This window comes from Anarhichas minor, unplaced genomic scaffold, assembly GCF_050575085.1.
Source record: "Anarhichas minor isolate MPS153535 unplaced genomic scaffold, ASM5057508v1 ptg000014l, whole genome shotgun sequence".
Lineage (NCBI taxonomy): Eukaryota > Metazoa > Chordata > Actinopteri > Perciformes > Anarhichadidae > Anarhichas > Anarhichas minor.
Window position 1 is genome coordinate 14023242 of NW_027466460.1, and position 20908 is coordinate 14044149.

General features: G+C 43.5%; 1 protein-coding gene across 1 annotated transcript; it reads right to left on the bottom strand.

The window, feature by feature from the left end:
* Positions 1–109: 109 nt before the first annotated feature.
* mark1 (MAP/microtubule affinity-regulating kinase 1) lies at positions 110–19577 on the bottom strand. The gene is made up of 18 exons (XM_076091616.1): positions 18815–19577; positions 13043–13246; positions 11310–11363; positions 10993–11041; positions 10489–10554; positions 10330–10400; positions 9217–9273; positions 8690–8824; positions 8278–8379; positions 7140–7259; positions 6428–6527; positions 5862–5974; positions 5497–5638; positions 5259–5392; positions 4791–4876; positions 4552–4701; positions 4207–4473; positions 110–3956 (listed from the first exon to the last, which is right to left on the bottom strand). Exons 1-18 carry the CDS (start codon positions 18863–18865, stop codon positions 3614–3616), a joined length of 2244 nt encoding a protein of 747 aa, XP_075947731.1. The 5' UTR covers positions 18866–19577; the 3' UTR covers positions 110–3613.
* Positions 19578–20908: the final 1331 nt, after the last annotated feature.

Below are 20908 nucleotides of genomic sequence, written 5' to 3' on the forward strand. Positions count from 1 at the left end.
TTAAATTAGGAAGAAATTATAAAGCTTCTGGTTTGTGTTTACTGCTTGAATCCAAGAGCTTTAAGAGTGACAGTATGATGTTTGTAAATATATTCACCATCTTTAAATCAACAGGCGTATTTCTTTCATTTATTTATATTCAGTTTAATTAAATTGTGATTTTGCCATTATATCTGTTGCTATAATAATCAATTCAAACAACCCGTCATCAAAAACTAACGAGACAATTAGCTGAATTCTTCTTTTACGCGTGTCATGTTTTTGTCTGATGTCATTAAATTTGGTGTAACCGATGGACAGACTTTGGAGACAGAAGTTACTCAGATCATTTACTGTAGTAAAAGTAGGCTGGACTTGCTTGGAGTCTGGTCCTGGACTCACCTGGAGTCAGTATTTGAACAGGTCACATTACTGACATCTGTAATGGTGTACAGCAGGAACATTACATGTATAAGTACACATTATAGAAGAAACCCACTTGGACCAGGTTTGCGGTGGGGAAGTGGAAAAGATTTCTTCTTAGTTTCCATGTGAGCGCAGCTAATGTAGAAATAATCACTTTAAATACTTCGTCCGTGGACGTTTACATTAAACCAACAGCTGTAGTTTCTTCTTCTGGTTTTAAACAGCTGCGATCACAAAACGACAAAAATGAAAAAGCTTTATTTGTGTGGTTTTTATTCAAAATGTTTTTAATCGATCATGGCTACACTGGACTTCTGCTACTTTCCTGCTCACGACGAGCCGGTCGGTCACATGGAACGAGTTATTATCTGGAAGCTTGAGGCGAAGGCTATTTTCAAGTAAGAGGCTCAGATTTACAGTCTTTCCCCAGGTGACCTGAAGGCAGCGTCGTAGTCACACCTTTTCGGCCCTCTCCACCACGTCACGCAGGGACGCGAGGTTTGCGTCGTTTGTTCCCTTCCCAGTTTTTAAGTGCTCGAAACGTACAGCACAAAGTGTTCTCCAGTTTCAGTAGTGACGGAGAACCATTGCACGGTGAACCCCCTCGGGACCTCGACACTGTGCGGACTCGGTGGACTCGTGGGAACGAAATTCAAAATATACAGAAACACTTAAACCCCACAGACCGCTCGTTTCCTCTGAGACAACTGAATGCATCGGAAATACAAAGCAGTACATTCAGAAGGCAGTCAGTGGTGGAACACATACAGGGTCATCTGCCAGCAATCAGCAACAAACAGGAAACACGAGTTCTGCTGCAATTGTCCTTTAAAGGATAAATCTGGTGATTTTCTACACGTCGCTTCTTCCCAACAAGAAAAGACCAAAACCAATAGTGAACGTATTTACTGACAGGTGTGTGTGTGTGTGTGTCTCATATGTCTTACTAAATATTCACTAGAGCGACAAATGCGGATTAATCCGCTGCGGAAGATAGTCCCAACAAGATGATTTCCTCCGTTTGTTTACAAAAATAATTAAAATAAAAAAAATAAAAACAACAGTCGACAGCTTTTTTAGGAAATTATTGAGCCTTTTTTTAACATTAAACTTTACATTTTTAAAGATTTACGTCTTCAGTGGGATCCAATGGGCTCGGAGCTGAGAGCCACAGACAGGAAGCACGCGAGATTAGTTGATTATAAAAAAAAACAAATATATACATATAGAAAGAAACACCAGACTGATCCTTTAGGTTTGAACAGGGGACATCGTGATTGCTCATGGGGTTCTGGTTTAATGCAACATAAACATTACGTTTTATATCTCGCTGTTAAAAGCTTTGAAAAGAAAGAATAAAGTCAGATTCTCAGTGAAAACAAACGTCGACAGTGTGGACCAAATAAAAACCAACTGATCAATACTGTACCTGCACATATTCACCTGGACAGGTATGGTTTTATGCAGCAACAATAATAAAATAATAAAAACATTCTGTTCCGTCAGCTGCAAATGTGTTAAAAAAAAAGAAAAGAAAGAAAGAAGAGCTTTAGAGTTTGTGTTTGAACCGCTGACATCATCGACCGAGAGCTCCAGTATTATTGCAATTGTATTAACATCAGCCAACAAGGGGGGGGTCAGAGGTCACAGGCCAGGGAGGATGACGTCACCGACTGTACGTCACACTTCATGACTCATTACCTCGACTGTAAACTGTGCAACTCAACAGCGCAACTGGATATTTAATGCAAACGTCAGCGTGACAGCAAAAAAATAAAATCATCATCAGGAGAACTGACGGGTGTTTAAAGTCAGGAGGGGAAACTAACGACATGTAGCTTCTAGTTATATAAAATCAGACAGAACGATGGGGAGACCAACATTGATGATCCAACGTCTACGCTCCGGAGCGTCTCTCCGCCGACGAGGATGAGTTTTCAGTTTGTTTTAAAACCAGACCGACAACCGAGACCAGCAGAAAGAGACAAAGATCCCTCTGAGCAATAACAAGAGAATAAATCAACAGTCATTGGTAAAATAAACTGGGAGCTTGACATCAAAATGTGTGCAAATTTAAATATGAACAGCTTCCTGTTTCAGAGTAAAGTGTTTCACTATAATGCAGCCAATGACGAGATGGAATAAACAGGCAACGTGTTGCTTTAGCAAAGCTCTTCTTCAAACGTCACAATAGAAATAGAAGGTTAGTGTAGAGTTAGCACTACTAGAATATCAGCTGATCACACTCTGGACTAACAAACCACAGTTTAAACCTCTTCAGTCTAACACCGAGTAGACTGAAGAGGGTCCAAAGAGAAGCGGACTAACTCAACATGTAGAGCCCAGTTACACCGATGTGATTCAATAATGATCGAGTGTCACTGACGCGTTACTGGACTAGAAAACAAACAGTATTCTCTGCTGTCATGTAACACTGTGTGGACATCGACTAAATGGAAGTTTGAATCATTTGTTTATTCTTCTTTTGGGGCTAAAACTTCAAATGTGAAGAATATATTTGGTGTCTGAGTTCCGCTTTACCTCTGTGCTACTCATGCACCAGGAGAGTTGCACAGGTACAGCGGAGGTCGTGTTTCACTGACTGTTTACCTGCACTCCAGAGACCAGATCGCTGAAACTCCAGGTTTCATAGAGTTTGGTCTTCACAACGCTCTGCCGCGTTTAGCTACTTCACCATTCTGGCCCGTTGACATGAAAAGCGCTTGGTGCCAAACACCAAAAAATGTGGAAACCCAACACTCCATCAGGTTTCTCCAACATAACTCCACCTGTGTAATCAGTTTTATTCCGCCCGACCTCGTTCCTCTTAACGGGATGGTTCAGAATTCAGTTTCCAAGGTGTCGGAAGAATCTGAAGTGCATGTAAACAGTGATAAACCGACAAAGTCTTCGCTCGGGCAGGCGGTGACAGATGGGAACGGCCTCGTTAGCCCCGGTGTTTGTTCTGGATCTCATCACTGAGGGGACCACAACCTGCTGAATATCTGCACCGTCAGCTTTAATATTTGGTTTCACTGGCAAACATTTAGTGAGAAACATTAAATAGTAAGTGTGTCGAGTATAATAACGTGTGTTTTCTCTGAGTCATACAGCAGTTTAGCGCGGTGCGGAACTCAAGACGGCCGCCGTCACTCGGCGGGGCGCCGCTCTGTGAGGTATTCTCCTTTTGATAGCAACCGGAAGTTGTTCAGAGCCTGAGCTCGTTGGCCACTTTGGAGGCGATGTTCTTGAAGGCGATGGACGTGCCGGAGATCCGCTTGAAGCGCACGCCGTTGAGCGAGAGGCGGGGCAGCTTGCACACCTCCATCTCCCATTGGACCAGGCTGTCCTGCCGCGCGTCGCCGTGCACGCAGAACAGCGAGTAGCGCTCGCGCTGCTCGTAGTCACAGTTGTTGGCGTCCAGGACCCTCCGGATCTCCTTCATGATGTCCCCCGGCTCCATGGAGGACGTGGTCTTCATGCTCCAGGTGAAGCGCAGGGCGCGGGGCTTGGACTCCCGCCCCTCCTCTTTGGGCTCACCGGATAAACTCCTGGAGGACGGAGACCCAACAGAGCCAGAGCGTTAACACAGGAAGCTGCAGCGGCTTCAGCCAAAGCCTTCATGACATCTTTAGAATGAACACGTGAACTGTATTAAAAGGGCCGGTTCACCCACAGTACACAGAATCATTTTGTGTAACATTAGTTTTGGTTTAATCAGTCCTGGATTAAGAAACAGAAGAAATGGTGAGACGCTGTAAATTATATGTATATGACGTCAACATCCTGGCTCTTACTGACCTGCGTACAAACTTGGAGGTGAACTTCCCGATGAGGGAGGTGGAGGTGCCGCGGCGGGGCGTGGCCAGAGATGCGCCGGCGTGCGTCGACAGGCTGGGCGAGGCCGGCGGGCCGTTGTAGGTGGCGGGTCGTCGGTCTCGGAGCTGAGCGCCGTGGAAGGTGGAGCGGCTGGAGGAGCCGCGGGGGAAGCGGGTCCGGTCCGGAGTGGCGCTGCTGCTGCTGGTGACGCTGAAGGCTGAGGGTGATGACGGAGGCTGCTGGGGGGAGCTAAAGGGGGGGGAGAGGGGACGATGTAAAGACGTTCATTTAAAGACGGAAAACTCGAGTTTAGACAGTATGATTCACCTCTGGTACTCTGCGTTGTCGTCGATGGGGGGCAGGCTGGACTTCATGGGATGTCCCGACGCCGACATGGACTTGACATGACGGGGGCGTGCGGACGAGATGGTTGATCCCGGCGATGGGGAGGGGGATGCTGCAGGTACCTCAGGTAGACTGAAGGAGAGACAGATTAGTTAGTGACGAGGAGAATACCAGCATGTGATCAATGAGAAAGCATAAAAAACTCCCAGAATTCCTCTCACCTGCTATCCTTCCCGTTGGGAACAGCAGTCGAGTGGCGTTCAGTGCTCGTCCTCTCATGAACATACGTGTTCCTCCTAGTTATGTTCTGCAACACACACACAGTCAGCTTCATTAAGCCGGTCCAATGAGACAACAGTATGAAGAGCTGACTCCGCCCCCTACAGGTTGCACAGTGCATTACAGCCACGACACGAACAAACACCCTGATGATTCCTCAGTTATTAGACTCTCAACAGCAGTGGAGCCAGATTTATTATTATAGGCGGTATGATTGCATACAAAAGAAAACATGGTATATTGTGGGACCTGGTTTAAACACGGTATCCGTCTGTACCGGGACCTGGTTTTTAAAGATGGTGTCTGTATAACGACCTGGTTTGGACTTGACATCTGTCTGTACCGGGACTTGGCTTGAACCTTGTATCTGTACCGGGACCTGGGTTAGACCAGAATTTAAATCCTCTCACCCCTGAGGCAGTGGCTGACCTCCTGCGGTCTGGAGCTCTTATGGGAGACGCCGGCTCTTCCTTCCTGTCGCTCTCCACGCTGTTGGCATGACCCCGCTTCGTGTAGGAGACGGGTGGGGGGATGGACGGCGCCACTGAGACACAGGACAGACAGCATGCAAGGATCTGAGGTTAATACTCTTACTCTGAGGTTCCCCGAGCTTTCGACCACCTCGGTCACGTCTGGACAGAAACTCACCGTGGTCGCTGAAGCGCCGCTGCTTCTGATTTGCCGAGGCGTTGCGAGAGTGGGCGGGGGACTGACTGGAGCCGTTGAGGTCGCTGCTGGGTCGGGACCTGTGAAGCAGGTTACTGCTGGACAAAGACTCACTGCCTTCGCACTGGTGGAGAGAGACAAAACAGAGGATTCTGGGTAGAAGTTGGTGCAAGGTGTTTTTTTTTCCTCCTTTGATGGAGCTAGGCTAACAGTTTCCCCCTGCTTCAAGTCTTTGTGCTAAGCTAGGCTAAACAAGTCCTTGATTTGTCTCTGCACTGAACACAGAGATGAGGTTCTGGAGGAATCGGGAGGATTTCACTGAATGTACAACAGTTTGTGTTACAAACCTCAGCAGGTTTCCTCCCCAGCAGCAGGTATATCGCCGTCACCTCGTTGTATTTCTGACCGTCCAGTGCCTTCATCACTTCCTCCTGAGGGAAGCCCATCGTCCCCATCAGCTCTGATTCGTCAGAAAACACACAGCTTTGGTTAATGTACCGACGTTTACCCCGTTCACCATCTTCATTTAGCGAGTTAGCATGCTAACATTAGCTAATTCAACAACAAGCATGGCTGAAGCTCCAATAGCTGGTGATATATTTCCGTCACCAGCGTGGCTAAACAACGTATTATGATCGGTCCAAATTCTGTCCAATTTAGTGACAACTTGTGGATGTGATTTATGAAGTTGAGTTGATTAAAAAATGAAGCTTAAATGTATGAAATCTACATGATCAGCTGCCTCCAGATAATAGAGTGACATCATCAAACAAAGAGGATTATGGGACATCCAGAGCAGCATTGTCGTCCTGTTGGAGTCGTGTTTGTGTCCACCTGCTCAGTGTGTATTCAGATATACCAAAGGAATCATGAGAATGTACCGTGTATGTGTGTGTGTGTGTGTGTGTCTTACCGATGCGTTTGAGGTCGTTGAAGTCTTGTTCTGGTTCGTTGTAAGTTTTCAGCTCCTTCTCGTCGTAGCCGACGTTCATCCATCGATCCTTCATAATTTGCTGGGGAAAAAACAACAAACCGGAGCGGTTTCATTTAAACATTCGGGCGATATCGTGGTACCCGAGATCTGTCTCAAGACCACTTCTTTAAGGTCTCAGTATTGACTCTGAATCGACTGTAATTTCACTCCGTCTGCGAGGATATCACTAAATTGAGAAAACCTCGACTTGCTTTCAACATGGCGGCCGGGTGACAAACTCTCATTTTACAGCCCAACGGTACATTTAAATACGTTTCTAAAATCATTCTAGGCCAGAACTAGGCCATGCAGTAACAGAATATTGATTCACTTTTGATGAGCGCTCCCTAGTTTGACCGTTTGATCCGAGTTTCGCAAGCCAGCTGTCTTGCGATGGATGGACTTAATTTGCATAACGTTGAGGTCGAGTCATGATTATGCAAATTTAGATACGATCAGAGTCAACTCGCAGACGCCAACGGATTTGGTGCATCTCCACCGTCACATCTGAAAAATACTCAGAGGCTTTTATTGTGAAGCAGCTTCGGGAAGTGATGAGACACATGCACGTTTTAAATGTATTATGCAGGGCTTGAGGTTTGAGGTTTGCTACTTGCAGGTTCCTGGTTCTACTCCCCGACGCTGGTCTTACCTGCAGGCTGCCTCGTTTCCCCGGGTTGAGCACCAGCAGCTTCTTCAGCAGGTTCTCACAGTCTGTCGACATGTAGAAGGGAATCCGGTACTTTCCTCTGAGAACACGCTCCCTCAGCTCCTACGCACACAAAAAAACATTGTCTCATTAATTAAGTAAAGCTGCAGCGATAGAGAGAATATTAATCTGCAACTATTTCGATCATTGATTAACCGTTAAAGTCATTCTTTGGGAGTTTATTTGGACTGGACATCACCTCAGGCTCGAGGGAATTGCGACGGGTATTTTTAACGGATGTTAAATCTTAAATTGAGAAAATGATCTGCAGATTAACAGTTTATGAATTAATCATTAGTTGCAGCTCTTCTGTGGAGCGTCATTGTTTTCCTATTGTGAACGTCACCAGACATCAAGAAGCACTCTGGATCAAGAGGGTCCAGCTGCAGACCTCCTCTCGTCCCATTGGCTCACAGACACAAGGGACCCTTCTCCTCTGGATGTCCACTTGAAGCACAAACACTTCCAACATCAAGCGGAGGAAAGTTTTCATTTTGAAGTGAACAAAGGAGAGGCACAGGTGCGTTCGTTTGACACGTAGTTTAACATGAACACTGGCCTTCTGTGGGAACTGTCATTCAGGAGTCATAACTGTCAACATCCAGCAAGGAACATTTTCATCACGACATTTAAAAGAAGCACAAAATACAAACTTCTGTGAAGAAATGTAGGAGATGAAACAGGTGGAACAAGTACTCCGGTCTTTTACTTCAGTAAAAGTAGTAAAGGTGCAGTGTATAAATACTCTGTTACAGGTACAAGTACAAAAGTGTCAAAATATACTAGAAGTACCAAAAGTACTCATAATGCAGAATAATATATTATTTGATTAGAATTATTGATGCATCAATGTGTTCATCACTGTAATGTTGCAACTGGTAAAGGTGGAGCTCATTAATTACTTTATATACTGCTCGGTCGTTTAATCTATAACAACAGCAAATTATTAGCTTATTTTATGTTAATAATCTGAATCTGTAACTCAAGCTGTCAACAGTTGTGCAATAAATCCTCTATTCGTGAGCTATGAGTCGTTTAAAATTTTTTTATTTTAAAAGTGTTTCTATTATTTTGTCCACACCTTGAGGTTCTGTCCGTCGAATGGCAGCGAGCCGCTGACCAGCGTGTACAGAATCACTCCCAGGCTCCAGACGTCCACCTCCGGCCCGTCGTACTTCTTCCCCTGCAGAGTTACAGAACTACATTACCCAGCAGCCCACAGCTTTACCACTCACAAAACACACGTCACTGTCCTCAGGTGCTGCATGTTCACTACGTGGTTGAGATTGATTCATAAAAAAATCAGTTTATAAAGTAAAATTTTCCTCTGAATAAAGTTTCATCTGATAAAATAACATCTAGAATGAGTTCATTAGCTTTAATGGAACCAGTGAGCCATAAAAAAAGGCATTAGATGTGAAGATGTGATAAAACAGAATGCAACTGCATGGCGTCTTGTTATGCAGGTGTGGTGGGCGGAGCCTACTGTTCACCTGGAAGAGTTCAGGAGCAGCGTAAGGAGGAGATCCACAGAACGTGTCCAGCTTACTGCCCAGCGTGAACTCGTTGCTGAAGCCAAAGTCTGCGATCTTGATGTTCATGTCTGCGTCCAGCAGAAGGTTCTCTGCCTGAGAGACGCACACAGACTTTAAAACACTTCATTTAGCAATAAACTACGGCGCAAACATGTAATTCTAACGTGTCAGACATCAATTTTACTGTAATTTAGAAATATATAATAGAAATATAATATACAATGTAATAAAACAGCATCACATATTATAATATACTACAGTATAATATAGTATGGCATATAACATATAATATAATATTCAAATCCATCACACTTCTAAATGTTTTTACGTTTAATCACGCATCATATTTATTTTATTATTATTTTGGACAGTAAGAGACGGAGAGAAAGAAAATGTATTAATTATTAAATTAAATTAATCAAAGCTTTAAATCTTTCTCATTTTGTTTATACAGTGTGTGTGTGTGTGTGTGTGTGTGTGTGTACCTTGAGGTCTCGGTGTACAATCCTCTTCTGGTGACAGTACTCCACTGCAGACACAATCTGACACAGTGAAACAAGAACAAGAAGAATCATTAGAAATCAAATATAATAACACACACAGACGACTTTTCTATTTCTTTTTTCTACATTTTTACCACAAGTGAGGTAAAAAAAAATTAAAAAAAATAAATATAACTCTCCAGAATTGTAAAAGTCATTAGGATTCATCCTCTGGAGGCCATGAATGTTCAGTTTAATGCTCATCTGAAGGATTGCTAACCCTTACAAACTATGAGGTACTACAGCACACAGACAGTAGAAGTCACAACAAAAATAAATTAAGACGGAAATCAGGAGAAACAGCTGAAAGATAATAAAAAAGGAAAATAAAATGAATAATGTTTCTCCAGCAGCGTTTGTTGACCACAGCTCTGTTAGCCGCGACGCTAATGGACCATAATGAAACTGATGTGTTTTGTTAGCGGTTACACTAACGCAGGCGGAGGTTTCCCTACGTGGAGGATTAGCTACAGTCCCGGAGGTGTGAGCCCGACATACCTCACACCCGAACTGTAATCTAACCAGAGTATTTACTTCAATACTGTACAGGAGAGCTTGTGCTGCTCACACATTTTAAAAATTGTGGGTAACAGGGACAGGAATAAAGGACATAATGCGACATAAAAAAAACAATCTTGTAAAACACAACAACACAAATGTAGTCTACATCAGAGGCTGACGTTTTTTCATAAGGTCTTTAATGGTTGTTAATGTGCGGGATATGTTGTGGGGCCTTTTGTTGCATCGCTCTCCCTCTCAACTACCTAATGAAGGCAGAAAATGACCCAAAAATAATTAATAAAAAACAACGTTATCGTGCACTCTTTGGTGCTAATTAGATTTGAGACGCGGTGATGCAGAATTACATCACATGTATGAAACTAGTGAGCGTTCAAATCCGACAACTGTCAGGACACCAAGACAAGTTTCATTTGCACACTTTTGCAAGTTAAAAGAGAGACGCCCTGAACGCATATATTTAAACAACTGACCGGGACACAGTGCATTATGGGAAATCGAGGACCAGATAGTGTCGTAGGTATAAAATAATATCACCTGGCGAAACTTGGCTCTGGCCTCCTTCTCCTTCATTCGTCCGTGAGCAACGAGGTAGTCAAAGACTTCCCCTGTGACAGACAGACAGACAGACAGGTAAGCAGATGGACAGACAGACAGGTGGACATACAGGTGGACAGACAGGCGAGCTGGTCTTACCTCCGCTGGCGTACTCCATCACCAGGTACAGAGTTTTCTCCGTCTCAATCACCTCAAACAGCTTCACTGAAAAACAACAGCATTAAGATATTACTACTGCCAAATACTGAGCACTGCTGGAGGAGGAGGAGCAGGAGAGAGGAGGAGGAAAGATGGGGTGGGAGGAGGAGGAGGAAAAGGGACACGAGGAGAAGTAGGAAGAGGAGGATGAGAAGGAGGGGGAAGAGGAAGAGAGATGGGGATGGGAGGGGGGCGGAAGAAGGAAGAGGAGGGGGGGAGGAGGAAGTTGAGGAGGAGCAGGAGGAGGGCGAGGATGTGGAGGAGGAGAAAGAGGAGGTGTACAAGTAGTTATGCAGCAACAGGAGAAGGATGAGGAGCAAGAGGAACGGGATGGGGAGGAAGACGAGGGGGAGCCGGATTTGTAAGCTGTTTATGGAGCAGCAGCAGGAAGAGGAGGAGGAGAGGAGGAAGAAGAGGAGGAGGAGCAGGAGGAGTTGCACTCACCGATGTTGGGGTGGTTGAGGATCTTCATCACACTGACCTCCCTGAAGAGCTAAAGAGACAATCAGAGTCAGTGAAGCTGATCCTTTAAAATATTTAATGACTCTTCATTCATTAAAAAAATGTCCTCAGTTAATTATGTAATGGTGAGTGGCTGCATCATTATTTAAATCAGGGTGAAGAGGTACGTTTACTCAAATACTATATTTAAGAACAATTTTGAGGTACTTTTACTTTATATGAGTATTTTATACTTCGACTCCACTACATCTAAGAGACGATCTGCAGCATCAACAGACAGGTCAGAGGTCAGAGCGTACCTTCTGCAGACTGGTCGGGTTCAGCTGAGTTTTGTCGATGATCTTGATGGCGACCTGCACAGAAACATCAAAGTTATTAACATATTAATATCAAAACATTTACCTCCTCATCAGGTTTTATATCACGAGACAACACGCTTTAATTATTTAAACATTGAAGACACGCCTTAATTTAAAGGAACAGAGTTGCAGCTGACGTGCACTTTTCCGGGAGTTTCTTTTTCAGATAAATGTTTAAAAAACAAAAAACATTTAATTGAGAAATTACTAAATGTAAGTTATTAGATGCTGTAACAAGACAGGAATCCCAGTTTCCTTCATCTTGCTTTGTAGCTTATCATTTTTTATAGTTGGGAGTTTTATTGCTGCGTTTCCAGTGAGACTTCCTGGTAACATAAGCAAATTTAATTAAACTAGATACTGCACTTTCCTAAAAAGATTAAAGTGCTGTCAAGATACCCTTTACCCCCTTAATCAAATTCATTGTGATACATCTATCTATAATTTAATATCTACGTTACACTGAAATCTTCTGTAGATTTTTACAAGAAGCTCTTTTTAATGTGAACATGATGTTAAAAAAAAACACAGGAGTAATAATCCTAAAAGTTAAAACGTTGAGATTAATGCACAGAGGAATGCATAGAAAATATAATTTGCAGAGCAGATGGAAAGTGTTTTACAGGAAAACACCGAGTCAGCAGGATAAGAGCTCAGAGTTTCTATCAGGCTCGGGTCCAAAAGAATGCTTTAAAGATGATCAATGTGATTAAAATGGACGGTAGGAAATACGCTGAAGCATCTTCTCTCAGACCATCCACAGCCTGACGTCTCCAGAGACAAACAGAGTAGCCGATTGGCCGGCTCTGAATCGTAAAACGGATCTTAAAATAAGTGGGAAGGAAAACGTCTCGCACACGCACACACTCTCTCGTTTGATCTCCTGACCAATCGGCTCTGAGCTGCTGACGTCTGCAGCATTAATAATTAATCCTGAAGCGTTACGTTTCCAGCAGATTTAACCCCACTGACTCTCTGACGGAGCACAATGAAAGAGTCGAAAACTGAAGCAGAAAGTCACTCGATTTACCCAAAATATGTGAGAATAAAAGCAGTAGGAAACAATACGATGCACCTTGCTTTAGTCACCATGACGGTACATTATAATGCTAGATTTTAAAACATACTTCAGGGTCTGAAGATGGTTCTTCCCACAATGAGCTGTATGTGTTAAAAATAGAGTGAGGAGAAAACAAAATTCATGATGGGACGGATCTCACTTTTGCCTTATATTCTCATACTGAAGGCACCTGAATCTCTATGAGATACAGTTCTGTGTTCATCCACTGACTGGGCCTTTCAAAGTCACTGTGGGCTCCTCCACCCCTCCTCCTCAGACAAAATTAAGGCAGATTGCCTCCAGTAAAAGTAAAAGATTGCTCCTATTTGCAGAGTACTCGTGGATGTAAAGACGACATTTACTAGATTACTTTGATCATGGAGAAAATATAAAAACATGACGACTCTCAGGCAAGTTTTGCAGTGTCTGTTTTGTATGTTTTTTAAGTGGATTTATGGACATTTATTTGTGATGGAAAAACATGTGATACAGACATTATCAGTATTCAGTTTGACTGAGTTTTAACTCAAAAGAACATGTATCTTAAGAACCGTAATCATCTCCATGATCTGTTGTTTTTGAGGATTGTCTAAACTCTGCTTTGCGTTCTCACCTCTCGGCCTGTCAGCGTGTGTTTGGCCAGTTTGACTTTGGCGAAGTTGCCCTTGCCGATGGTCTTCAGCAGGCGGTAGTTGCCAACGTGCGGCTGTTCGTCTGCGATGGACGTCACGGCGCTGCGAGATGGCGGAAGACTGTGGCGGCTCGATGATTTGGTGGGTGGGGCCGGCGGCTCGGGGAGGCCGTCTGAAGTCTTTAGCTGAAAGAGACACAAACGGATTATTATAAACATCTAGATCATCCTGAACTGAGTCACACTGAACTAAACGTTTCACCGCAGCACTGCAGGTCCACTCCAGAGGGGAACACATGCAGTTACGGTGTGCCACAGGGAAGCGTACTCGGACCCTTACAGTTTCTGACACAGCTGACATAATATAGAATCCATATGTATGCAGATGATACCGCTCTTTACTACTCAGCAAAAACATCCTTAACGACGGATGTGGAAAGAGTTGTTTTGTGTTCTTGTGGTTTAAAGTTAATTAACTGTCCCTAAACATGAGTAGAACTAAATCTACGCTCTTTAGAAGCACAGGAAACTCCTGGACATTAATATCTATAAGCAGGTCTCCTCTTTTAAATATTCAGGTGGGAAACTAGACTCCCGCCTACAGTGGAGGCTGCATCATCATCATCATCGTCATCATCATCATCATAAAATGAGCTTCTGGTTTGGGTGCAATAAGCAGAGCAATAACAGTAAAGTCCACATGACTGTGAACAATTCCTTTCTCCTTACGCACTTAAATTAATGTGGAACGCATCCGCAACACTGCAGTCGTGTAACTGAACACAGTCAGACCAGGTTCAACGAGACCAGGTTCAATGAGAGCTGCACGTCTCATTACAGACCAGACTCTGACTAAAAAGACCACATAGAGACTGACAAACCTTTGCAAACGGCTGGTATTGACAGAACAAACTAATCTACAGGCACTCAAGTGTAAACTGAAATCTGGGCACCAGAACACTGTCGACTGTACAGACTGTTCTCTTTGGCTGCAAAAAAAAAAAAAAATAAAAAAAAGATGGCGACGGCCCAAATGACAAACTGGAGGCTTAAAAACAGACGTCACTGTGACTAAAGACACTTCTTATATCGTCTTCAAAGTGCGGGGTAGGACGCAGTAGGTCTGACAAGATGTAGTCAATGGAATAGTTTGCATATTTGTTTTCTTGCTTAGAGTTAGATGTTCAGATCAAATCCTCTTAAATGACTGTCCTTTAAATTTAAAGCTGCAGCCAGCAGGTTGTTAGCTTAGCTTAGCATAAAGATTGGAAACAGCTCCCTCCAAAGCTCACTGATTAACATGTTACATCTCATTTGTTTAATCCGTACAAAAAGGGAACCTTAAAAACAGCAATCTGATCACTTCACAGGTTATGTGCCGGACTACCACGACGGTTTCAGTCCAGGACTATAAACAACAGAGGGAACTGTCACATCTGCGACTGGCCGGCGGCTGTCAGAGGAACTGGAGCTGATGGAAACCAGTCTGACAGCATCTGAACTAGCTCTACTGTTACACCTCCACATCGCACTGCACCGCTGCCGGCTGACACGCGACACCCACTGAAGGACATGATGTCATACCCACTCAACTGATTTGGTTTTGGGCAAGAAAACGTCGACTGACAGATCCGGTGTTGAAGGCCCGGTCACACCAAGAGTGTCCCGAAATGTTTGGATCTAGTAGTATAGAGACGCTGTGAAGACTCACCGGGTTAGTTGAAGAACTACTGTAGCTGGCAAGTACATTTATTCAAGTAACTTTACTTGAGTATTGCCATTTTCTGCTACTTTATACTTCTACTCCACTACATCTCAGAGGTAAATATTGTACTTTTTAACTCCACTACATTTGGTAAATCCTCCTACTTCTTCAGATTAATAAACTCTTTAAAAAGACTCTTGGATCAGCTGGAAGATGCTTCATAACAAAGCTGACAACAGGTTGTTTGTTCTTTCTAGAGATACGAGGTTCTCACAGGACAGAGACGCTACAAACACGTGATGATCTTATAGAATATGATGCATTGATGTAGATTAAACTAGACAACAGGATATAAAGGAGTTAAAAACATCTACAGCAGTAAAATGTAACAAACACATTAATGCAGCAGTGATATTAATCCAGAAACATCAGATATAATAGTCAAACACTGACAGGGAACATTTTACTGCACAATAAGTACTTTTACTTTGATACTTTAAGTACATTTTGCTGATACTTCTTTGCAGGGCTTTTTCTTGTAGTGGAGTATTTTCAGTGTGGTATCAGTACTTTTACTGAAGTAAAATATCTGAATACTTCTTCCACCACTGGCCAAAGTAAACGTCCTCCTCAGAGGCTTTTCCAGTTTCAATCACAGATGAAGCGATGTTTGGTTTCCTGCCGTCTGTTTTCCTAAACTAACTAAACTGTCTAAACGGGGACGAGTTCCTCCCGGTGAAGAGCAGAGCAGCAGTTTAAAACAGGAAGTTCTTTTTTTATTTACGCTTCAGTTTACAGACGACAGCAGCTGGAGAGGTCTGCCTTCTATTAGCGGCTCTGCTGTCACCGACTGGAGGCAGAGAACGTTTGTTATTGGTTAAAATCTCATTTTTTAAAAAGAAAAAATGCAAAAACCAGATACATTGCGATTGAAAATAGCATCGTTCCCTTTCTTTGTCGTTAACCAAACTGATCTAGAGAGACGAGAGAAGGGAAGACACTCGACCTCAGAAAGCTGAAGTGAAACCAGAACTTCCAGGTTCTCTTCCACAATTATTAGAACTCTATGATCCCTCCAATGATTGGTGAGCTGTGAGGTGAGACCGGCTTTGTGACGATGCATTTTCCATCTGACACAACAGATTTGTTTATTTATTAAGAGGCAGGAGAATTTTCTCAAACTATAATGGTATCATGAAATTCAAATTTGGACATACGTGGTTTTCTTTGGTCGGCGACATCATATAAAGTTTGGGGCAAAGATGCTCAAAACAGATCATATTATGATTCATGTACAGGGCTCACAAATGAAGATCGCCCGCGTGCCCCGGGGCAAGTAACAGGACACAGGGCTCGTAAATCTGGCAACTCACTTCCCCGATTGGTCAAGTGGTAAAAAAAAAAAAAAAGACTTTCTCGAAGGATTCACCGTTGGCACATTGGAGAAGTTTCCCTTCAAGGCTTTCTGCCAGAAAGGGGATTTTTATTATTAGGAAACCATAATAGTTTCCTAAACTTAACAAAGCAGGTGTGCCCACCGGTGTTTCCTCGCTCCTCAAAGTGCACTTCAGGGATTAGAAGATCCTCCATGATGGCGGGTAGGGGGAACAATTTCCAAGTCAGGCGAGGAGAGTACGCGAGGAAGCACGAGTTAGCGTAAAGAAAAGCGACCACAGCATCACCCCCCCCTACACAGCGAGGTCAGAGGTCAGAGTTCAGGGACCGGGTGGAGGTGGACGTCGGTCCCTGTGTGGCTGCTCCATGTCTCCTCACAGGGGCGGGAGGGGGGGGGGGGGGAAATCCCATAGTAAGCCTATCTGTTGCCATGGCTGATTTCACAGTGATTCATCACTGAGGAGATTCTCTGTGTGCAGGGAGACGAGCTCCATACTCTGTGTGATGGACGTGGTGACAGGGGGTCACAGGTCACGCTACCAAAGGGAGGAGGAGGAGGGGGGAGGTTGTTTATATCGTCTCGGAGTCTGTGACTGTAAAGCGGTCGTGTCACGCTTCAGGATTTTCAAGAAGTGACTTCTAGAAGAAGCAGAAGACATCACCGAGCTGCTCCCGATATCACATCCTGCAGTGTATTCTGGGAACAATCAATAGTAAACAGACAGCAGGAGCCAGCTGTAGCTGCCGAGTGTCTGACAGAAGTGAAAGGGAACAGATTAGAGGAAACAAAAGAACACGAACCGGACAGCAGGGCGTCACTCGGTTTGTACTGTGAATAATACCACAAAGAAACTGTAGTTTTTTAAAATTCTGTTCGTCGATCACGGCTGGAAAACTTAACTGCTCTCAGGTTCGCAGAGCTGAAACTTTTCGACGATTACATTTATAATCTATTCATTAAATCTGAGAATTTACCTACAGCTTTTCTGATAATATATTCATTGTTTAGGTCGTTGTTTTCAAGCACACACACCAAACAAACAAGCTTCTGAAATGTGAGGATTTGCATAGTTTTTTTTTGTTTTTAAATCACGTCTTTGTGTTTTTTATCTAAATAAATCAATACTTGTCTCAATCCTTCCCGTTGATATGTATGTATGTATGTATGTATGTATGTATGTATATATATATATATACATACACACACAAGCTCCAAGAGAGAGACACATTAGGACTTCACAGGGTGACGATGAGGACGTGCACGAGGAGCCTGAGAACAGCTCACTGCTAGCATTCCTGCATTAGCATGACAATGAGGAGGCTGCTTTTACCCAGAATTCCTTCAAGGTCCGTCAGCCTCCACGGACCCAAACACTCATAAAAACATCACACAGCTCTCCGTGTGGTTGACGGACGACACGAGAGAGAGAAACACCTAAAAAAAACAGAGTTTCTTCACCTGCTCCAAACAATAAAATACCAAAATACATATCACTGATCCGATGCTAGTGTTTAATCAATACGCCTCACTGTGTGGAAGTGACTGATCATTCTTTAATGAGTCAGGCAACATCTGGCCTGATGTAATCCTCTCTGTAAAACTAAATTAAACTATAAATACATGGATGTAAATGTATTGAATTGTTATACAAAGTATAAAGTGTATAAACAGCTGAATTGAATAGCTCGGCCTCACGGCTATCGATACCCGATCCAGCTGTTTGTGTCGGCCCGATATCGGTACCGATAAATGTTTAATCCAAATAGATAATCAATAATTAAAGAACATATTTCTTCTATTTCTACTGTTAGCTTCCTGCTACATGACTCCACAGATACAAGCTGAAGCGGTTCCCTTCATCCGAGTCTGGTGTTCATCTCCACCTCCCCAGCTGAGGTGGAGGAAGTACTCTGATCTTTTTACTTCAGTAAAAGTAGAAGTACAACAGTGTATGAATACTCTGTAACAAGTTCAAGTTATGCATTCAAACACTTCTTATATAAAGTACATTTTTCTCAACTCATCTCTGCTGCAGGCTACGTTAGCCGCTACTAGCAGAACACACCTGAATCTGTGGCTAAACGTTGCATTGTGGGTAATGTAGTCGCCATGTTTTTGACAAGGGAGAAGAACCAGAACACTTCTGGTTCTGCTGCATCAATTTAGATCGTTTTTTAAACTGAATATCTTAGGGGAGTGTGGTGATAAATCAGCCGAGGACTCTTTGAAGACGACACCTGCAATTTGATCTGATTTTAAGGCCTCAAAAGTTGAAATGTAGTTTTGGGGCCTTGGAGTTTCTCCCAGACAGTAGGGGCGTTATTTGGGTGCACTGGCCCTTTAACAGCTCCCTCCAGTTGCTCCTGGGACATTAAGCGGGATCGTGGTGAACACCAGTGACACTGAAGTTTAGACGTTTACCAGTATGAGGTTGTCACACCAACAACAGCAACAGCACTCACTGTGGATCAATCAAGACCCAGTAGCTCCTCCCTGTGCAAACTGTCACACTTCATCCATAATAACAACTATTAAAACAGCATTCATAATAAAAACAAGACGTGAACAACCAGTGGCGATACGACAGTGAAACTCCACCGATAATAAAGGACTCAAACTCCATCAATAATCGATAAGCAGCGGTTGCCTTTACCTGTTCGGACTCTCTCTCGCTCACCGGGGTCAGAGGCATCCTGCCGGACATCTTCCTGCTTTCAATCCGCTGCTTTCGGTTCTGTTCAGTCCGGAAGAAGCATCTCCTCCGCCTGCCGCTCTACAGCATCGCGCCACCGGGGGAACCAAGGCCACCTCAGCGGGGCTCGGCTGGGAGGCTCCGCCGGCCGGAGGGAGAGGGAGGCCGGGGCGTCGGCTACAGGAAGGCCCGCTGTCTGCGACGGTGCCGGAGAAGAGAGACTCGCATGGAGACAAAGACAGAGAGAGAGAGAGAGCGAAGAAGAGGAGGAAGAACGGGAAGAAGAGGAAGAACAGGAAGAATAATCGAGAAGTGTAACAAGTAGAAGTCCTTCCTGCAGCTTCCAGCAGTTTGTCAGCTCACACACACAGCAGCACTGCGGAGCTACCCAAAAAAAAAAAAAAAAAAACACATTAAAACTATGACGTCAGAGCTCCTCCTCCCCGTCATCCTCGTCGTCATCCTAAATATATCCCAGCATCCTCAGCTGCCGCTTCCTGCAAAAAGAAAAAAAACACTAAAACGCACTCCCATTGGGGGATTTCCTAGTCGTTCACACGGAAGTCTTTTATTTTGAAACTTTTGTATTAGACTTCCTTTTAGCTGTCAAACTGAAACAGTCTATATTGTTACAGAAACAGTCTGATGGAGGAGTGTTAGGAAGGAGGAACATTATTAAGTCTTTAATTATATCTGAATTTATGAATGTAGTACTTTATCAGTAGCTTACTTACTTTATTATTCAATTTACACTGAACAAATTATATGATTTAAAGGAGACACGTGCTCATTTTCAGGTTAATATTTGTATTTGGGGTTTCTACTAGAGCATGTTTGTCTGCTTTAATATTGGAAAAACTCTTTATTTGTTTCTTACTGTCTTGTTGTGATACACCTGTATTTCCCTCTGTCTGAAATGCTCTGTTCTAGTGTGTTACTGATGCCATTCACAAAAGCATGTTTCCGAGCACCAGAATCCCTTCAGAGAACCTCTCATTACACTGCAGCAGGGGTCTGACAGTCTGCTACCTGCAGTCCTGGTTCTGGTTCCTCCCTTCCCTCCAGCGGGCCCAGCAGTACGGCCTGGGTCTGCAGCAGCCTGGTGTCGGTGTTGGCCCCCAGCGGGGACCGGCGGAGCAGCGAGGACGAAGCTCTGCTCCTGGCCCAAAAGAGGAGACGTTTCTGCCGGGAGCTGAGCCGTGTTCCTTCCACCTGATCTTCAGACTGCAGGTGGATGACGGCAGTGAAGGCCGGATCTGGGTCGTCCCCGGTGGTGCTGGTCGCTGCCGGAGGCCTCACTGGAGTCTGAGCTGAAGCTTCTCATCAACCTGCATGATTACATCGGATTTTACACGGAATCCGTGCTTTTCCCAATTACTTTCCCATAAAATCACTGTATGGTCTTATACTATTTCTATATATTAATACCTGTATAGAGATAATTACTCTGCTGTAATTTCTATTATTACAAATGATTATGGAATGATGTTATTACGATGGCTTCTTAAATCAGTCAAATTTGTATTCTGCTGCCATCTGGTGGTGCATCTGCTCTGTTGCATTCAGTCTTTTAGTGAAACCGTAATAATATATTTTTAGTTGTATAGTGCTTTAAAGGGTACTCAAATGAACTTTACATGATAAAAACAAACAATAAAAGCAATAACAATAAAAACAAGGCAGCTGGATGACATTAATAAAAAACACATGACTAGCATCACAGATTAAAAGCAGACTCGAGCATAATCGTTTTAGATTGCGTAACTCAGAATATATGAAGATTAAGGGGTATTTGTGAATGTTAGGAGATATTTAACGGCAGATATAACTTTATCTTGAATGATCAACTCAAGTTAATCTTTTTAATGAGCACAGGGGACATATTTAAATCTCCTTTAAACATGTCTCTAAAATAAATATTAAGTTAGTTATAACTGTTATGATCAGTAACTGGATAAACGATCCATAGTTCGATACATTAAAAGTAAAACAGATTAAACTAAAGATTAAAAACGGTGACAGAGTCACAGAAAAATATAAATAGATAAAACCAGA

What these genes read in the sequence shown, in the direction of transcription:
- mark1 (XM_076091616.1), bottom strand. Translation starts at nt 18,865, where the DNA reads ATGTCCGGCAGGATGCCTCTGACCCCGGTGAGCGAGAGAGAGTCCGAA. An exon ending in ACCCGACCAGTCTGCAGAAG is followed by an intron (nt 11,042 to 11,309) that starts GTACGCTCTGAC and finishes TTGTCTCTTTAG; the next exon opens with CTCTTCAGGGAGGTCAGTGT. An exon ending in GACAACGCAGAGTACCAGAG is followed by an intron (nt 4,474 to 4,551) that starts GTGAATCATACT and finishes CCCCCCCTTTAG; the next exon opens with CTCCCCCCAGCAGCCTCCGT.